The sequence below is a fragment of the Brachyhypopomus gauderio genome, chromosome 17, assembly GCF_052324685.1.
Source record: "Brachyhypopomus gauderio isolate BG-103 chromosome 17, BGAUD_0.2, whole genome shotgun sequence".
NCBI lineage: Eukaryota > Metazoa > Chordata > Actinopteri > Gymnotiformes > Hypopomidae > Brachyhypopomus > Brachyhypopomus gauderio.
The window spans coordinates 12,889,824-12,896,118 of record NC_135227.1 but is presented as its reverse complement, the minus strand read 5'-3'; the positions used below and the strand labels follow the sequence as shown (position 1 = coordinate 12,896,118).

The 6,295-nt window shown below is 46.4% G+C and overlaps 1 protein-coding gene across 1 annotated transcript in view; it reads left to right on the top strand.

Moving 5' to 3' along the window:
- Positions 1-6,295, top strand: part of ush2a (Usher syndrome 2A (autosomal recessive, mild)) — a 147,623-nt gene that overhangs the window by 69,141 nt on the left and 72,187 nt on the right. The window contains 2 exon segments of the mRNA XM_076977861.1: positions 3,005-3,633; positions 5,747-6,075. Of these exon segments, the coding sequence (XP_076833976.1) occupies positions 3,005-3,633; positions 5,747-6,075 (958 nt within the window).

Below are 6,295 nucleotides of genomic sequence, written 5' to 3'. Positions count from 1 at the left end.
TCTCAGCCACTGCGGACTTCCCAACGGAGGTGCGACGTTGCCTCGCCGCGTTCTCGCCGCGTTCTCACCGAGTGCGTCCCGAGAGCAGTAAAGCATCAATAAAATCGCAAGCACCTGCATCTTAAATGAAATTTCAATTGAAAAACTTAACAGCCCTTCAAATTGCGGAATTTAACACAGACCAGTAAAGCTTAAATAACACTTTGCCTCTCCAGACCCGGGGAGGCAGAGGGGCGTTGGGCCGAGGCTCAGCTCAGCAGAGGAGGGAGCCGGGTGGGGAGTGTGAAGGTGGGGGGGGGCTGGCCTTCAAGGTGACTTGATTGTCTCATGTGGTAAAATTATTAACAATTAAGGAATTTCTCCAGAGGCCGCCGATTGGCCAGCGCAGGTACATATGCAGAACGCCCTTCTCTCTTCGTACCACAGTGTCGTGGGGGGGGGGGGGGGGGGGGGGCTTTTTCTGTATTCATGGAAGCTCCCGAACCTTTGTGGTAATTGAATCAGTTAGAGTGCTGAGTGGAGCAAGCATAAAAACCTGTTAACCCAAAGGTCAGATCTGTGCATTGTTTATTTATCAAGACGTGGAGGGAGCTGTACTGACAGCAGTGCCCCCTCCCTGTCAGAGACTCCAGTTCCCCCAGTGGTACCAGCCTTACAGGGATGGCCAAACGGGTCCCGTCGTCATCGGTGGCGGGACAGCCCACCCAGTATTTCAGGATAGGGATGGCCTGCTGTGACCCTGTCAGTGCATGCTCTGGTTCTGACAAGTGTCACTAATAAAGATTTCCACCCTTAAGTTTATGAAATTACCAAGATAACTGGAAACAAGACCTTGTTGAGAAATGTATCCCTCCAGAATCCCCCTTTACCTACAACCAATAAGACATCTTATCCAATTTACTGCACACTGTGACATTATATTTGCTCTGACGAATCACTCGTGTTCTTTTTGTCCCTGGCTACATCCTGGTCCTTTGCGGTTTCCTATTTTGTTTACTGCTGAGCTGCTGCTGTCGCCATCACCCCTGGGTCACAGAGCCGGCTCCGCCCACCCCACAGGATGGCAGGCAGAAAGCGGGCCATCTGCAGGGTGACATCAATGGCCCCGCACGGCCAGCGAGAGAGCGCGCCCGGCCGAGCGTGCACGTGAGAGACGGAGCGAGCCGTGCACGTGAGGAGAGCCAGTCTCCTTGACGGGCCCCGCCCTCACTGCTTGGCCATTAGCTCTGTTGCCATGGGACGGAAACGGAGGGAGGAAACATTACCTGCAAACGAGTCTCCATGGCGGCAAAATATTAATAAGCCCCTCCAAGCAGGAGCGCTGGCCAGAGAGGACGCGGCCGCCATGTTGAAACACCCCCTCCGTTTGGCATAGTCCACTTTTTCATAGGATTAAACACTCTAGTCTCTCTAGTGTTACTGTTTCCCCTGAACTGATGCCTGTTTCTCCACATCTTTTTAATGAAGCCTCACAGAAATATAGTCAGGTGCTGCATTTTTGGTAATATTTACAAATGTATTCAGTTAATAAATTATAAGTACGCATTCAGTAAGAGCAGAGTTCTGGCTTACGTGCTGTGCAACGGTTCTCTAATTCAAATATTTTTATTTATCATTTTTTTTTAATATTAAAAGGTAGGTCTTTCAGTTTTGATTAAATAATGTTGGTATATGAGGAATGTTTGGCTGTTTAGTGTTAATAATTAACTGACAGAAAATACAGCACGATTTTCCATGTAAAGCCGAATGAGACGAGAGTTGACATGATTGTGAATGTTCCATTTTGTTTTATTTTGATTTGTTCTTGACTTGGGCATTTTTATCATAACCTACCAAAATGATAAGGTAGAGGGTGATTAGAATAAACGGTGTGTGTTCGCATGTGTGTGTGATTATGAAGATGCTGGCTGAGCCTGCAGACGTGTGAAGGGTTTCTTGGCGTGTGTATGGCTGCCCTGCTTGTTGTTGTAACCACTCAGAGACAATGACCAGTCAGAAGACTTAAGTGATTTTCTCCAATTCACTGCAATCTCTTCACAGCGGCATCTCGCACATAGTTGATATCTGCTGCCATATAACCTCTCCTGAATAAATCCATAAATATAATTTTGCATTTGCCGGCAGTGCGCGGATACCGGAGCCGTCCTCTGGGATGAATGAGCTGATCTGCACGTCGCCTACATTTTAATCCGGAGAATAAGGCTGCCCCAATCATTGTTTGTCCTTGTGATGTCAAACTCACTGCTGCGCTGACAGAGACGAGTTGCATCTGAAAAGTGTTCATGGATTATGTAGAGATGCTATAGACATAGAGCTAATGCCATAATAGCTTTATGATTTAGACATATATTGGTAATGGTTTATGTTCAGTTTGCTACATACAGAGAGAGAGAGAGAGAGAGAGGTGAGTCTGGTTTATCCCCTATCTGTGTGAATTAGGATGTCCTGGTCTGTCCTCCGTCTACCTGAGTCACGATAGCCTGGGTTATCTTCTGTCAACGTCAATTAGGATGGCCTAGGTCAAACTCAAAAGTTGGATGTTTATAACATTACACTTGTATTATTTAAGTGAATACCTGGAAATGGCCTTTTTTATTTTACTTAAATAAAGTGTGCATATGATATCGATACTGGCAAGTTTATTATTCCCAGCTGGCTGGTGCAGATCAATAGCTATCAGTAAAAAAAATAATAATTCATCACACGTTTTAAAGGTGAAATTTTGGATTTAGATCAGGCTGCTAGTTTTAGGACCCTGTAGAAACGAAAGCCACTTCTTTTGCCTTCTGGAGGTTTTTGAGAATTTACTTGCAAAACCTTGTATCTAAAAATCATATTTCCAATGAAGTATGCAGAACCTAGATTAGACAGAGATATAGAGCCTTTTGGCAGAGATCTGTTAACATGTTAATTGCCCTTCAGCCTTGGATGTTGAATGCAGCTTTTCCCCATTCTCTTTAAAAGTTATTGTGGTTCTTCCTGCCATTTCCCCTCTATCCTCCAGGTCCTGGACACATTGACCCGCCCCTGCTGTTTGAGATCCACTCCAGAAACGCCACTGTCTCCTGGTCTCCACCATCACATCCTAATGGCATTCTTACCCACTACAACATCTACCAGAATGGGCAACATGCTGCCAATGTGTCTGCAGCCATCACCAGCCTTGTGGTATCAGGACTGCAGCCCTACCAGCAGTATATGTTCCAGGTGGAGGCCTGCACGGAGGCCGGCTGCACACCGTCCGCCGACTCCCACGCGGTCCGCACCCTCCCGGCCCCTCCAGAGGGCGTGGGTGTCCCGCGCCTCTACTCGGACACGCCCACTTCGGTGCTGGTGGCCTGGGCGCCACCGCTGCATGCCAATGGGGAGTTGGGCAGCTACAGAGTGGAGAGACGACCCACTGGGACCCAGCAGATCTCCACGGTGGCCACAGTGCTGCCCAACCGCACGCTCGCCTACCTGGACGACTCGCCCGCTCTCAGCCCCTGGACCAGTTATGAATACCGGGTCGTGGCCAACAACAGGAAGGGTGGTTCTAACAGCAGCCAGTGGGAGAGGGTCACCACTCGGCCATCGCGACCCGCCGGGCTTTTGCCCCCTGACGTGCTGGTGCTGGGGCCGGAGTCAGTGCAGGTATGGGGTTGGGCTTGGTGCTGGTTCTCTTTTTATGTCAGTTCTTTTGCAATAAACATAGGTTCAGTTTTCAGCTTAAGTTTAAAGTATATATGATGTCAGAAATGTGTGTGGCCTAGTTTAGATTCCATTAATGTCAAAGTGAATTATAACTTTGAACTTTTAAATGCAAGATTTTGTCTTAAAAGTAATTAGGATGCAACATTGCATTTCAACAACCAGACATTCATAGTGAAGTATTAGCAGTTATGTGAGGTATTGATATGTATATATATATAAAGTGGAGCTGCAAATTTTGCAAAATGTATACATTCAAATTCTAACAAATTTTTGAGAGTGTGTGTGTGTGTGTGTGTGTGTGTGTGTGTGTGTGTGTGTGAGTGTGTGTGTGTGTGTGTGTGTGTGAGTGTGTGTGTGTGTGTGTGTGAGTGTGAGTGTGTGTGAGTGTGTGTGTGTGTGTGTGTGTGTGTGTGTGTGTGTGTGTGTGTGTGTGTGTGTGTGTGTGTGAGTGTTCAAGTACACTGCTGTGTGTGCATGCGTGTGATGAAGGGAGAGGTTACCGTGGCTCTCAGCATGAGCCGGGCCTGTAGGCGCTTCCAGACCAGGCCAGAGTATTTCTTTCATCATCACACTTGGAGGACAATAGGGTAGCCATCATTATTCAGTGACACCATCACTATCTGCATTGCCATGTAAGGTCTTCAGGTCAACCCAGAGCTGCTTCTGTTTGAACAACTAATTAAGACTGTCAGAGAACAGAACGAGCCCTCTGCTCGCGTGCCCTTGGTATACTTTTGTAGGTTACATGTTGTGTTCTGACTGTCTAACCTTCCCTTGGCTTTGATGAGATACATAGAACACAAATGTTGATACAACTTGGAGCAGGTGGCTTAGAAGAGGTCTAGACCAAGCCAGTGTCAGTCTTGTGAAGGCCTCTATGAATTCCACCTCTGTGATTCAGGGAGCGTCCCGGGTAGCTGGCACTGTTCAGCATGCTTTACAAACTGGATTCAAAGGACATTAGTGTAACTAAACAAGCTTTGCAGCTTAGACACCACTGTACCCAAATCCACCAACCCACACCCATTCCCTCTCTCTCTCCCTCTCTCCCTCTCTCTCTCCCTCTCACTCTCTCTCTCTCTGTGTGTAGAATCATGAACAAAAATGCTTACCACTTCCAACAAAAGAGAACATTTGCATAAACTTGCGTGAATAATTCATTTCCCCTAACCCCAAGTTTAGTTTATTTTAATACTGTTATTATTTCATTAGTTTGGGAAGCGCTACATCTCCGCACGTAACTGGATGAGAGTTCTTACATATGTAGGAGCCCAAAACAGTTGTTCTGATTAGCATATGCTGAAGTTCATTAGTTCCTGTCAGGTCGTTTGGTGCCTTAATGGCCTTTGTAGTATCTTTTGTTTCAACAAATCCTGATTAATTTCATTTGGAATTTGAATTACTTCCAGGGTTCCAGTGTCCTGCTTTGCTTTGGTGTATTTGCTTGAGAAGTGTTTGCACTTCCTTTACACCACACCACATCACATCAGTATATTCAGTTTTCTTTTTTCTATGTAAGCTTGTCTGCACATGTACGTCCACGTGAGCGCGTGTATAGCACAGTGTGTAAATGTTCTTTTCATTTACATTATATCGCTATGAAAGCCTGATGTATTAAAGAATTTAGCACATGTAAGACTGCTGGTGATTTATGTGATGTAAAATGGATGTGACTGATCACACCACAAAACACACATGTGCAAATGAATTTGCATTAGCAAATTTGAATAATGATGTAACGTAGCTCCAAATGTCTTTGCATAGTCAGTCTAGCTCATTCCTTGAGTCCTCATGGAGCTCAGATCTAAAAGCGTTTGGTGTCTGTTCCTGGCCTGGGGCCCGGTGTGGCCCCTCTGGCGGGGCCAGACCCTCGGCATGGGACACTCAGCAGCTTGTCTTAGTGTTCAGAATGTACTGCATAGAACTTAAATATATCAGTTACACTATTAATAACAGTTTATAATCACATTTTAATCATGTGTTTGTGTTTGTCTAGTGATGCTCAAAATTCAAGAGCAGTTGTGTTGAGCCATATGGATGTGTTTAATTGTAGGTCACGTGGGCGGCTCCACTGGTTGCCAACGGCGAGCTCGAACGTTACGAGGTCCACATGGCTGATCTCCGCATCTCTCACAACAGCAGCAGTGTGCTGAACCGGACCGTTACGGGCCTGGTGCCATACACCAACTACAGCGTAACTGTCCTCGCCTGCACAGGGGGCGGGGGCTATGTGGGAGGCTGCACCGAGAGCCCGCCCACATCTGTCACTACATTACCCACAATTCCACAGGGAGTGGCATCGCTCTCAGTGGCTGCCGTCAGTGAGTCTTCCCTGGCTGTGTCATGGCAGCCACCAGCGATGCCAAATGGACCCAACGTAAGGTAAACACATATGACCACGTTGAACACAGCCACCATTTTAAGAAAACAATTATCAAATTAAAAAAATTTACTTACATTTTGAGCAGCTTTCAAAGAATCCTTTATAGGAACTGTGTGCATTGATTTATGAGGACCAATCAAGATTTTCAGGAACACACACTACACATGCCTTGTCCTTTGGGCTTGGGCAGGTGATCTCTCCACAGCCCCATAGAAGGCT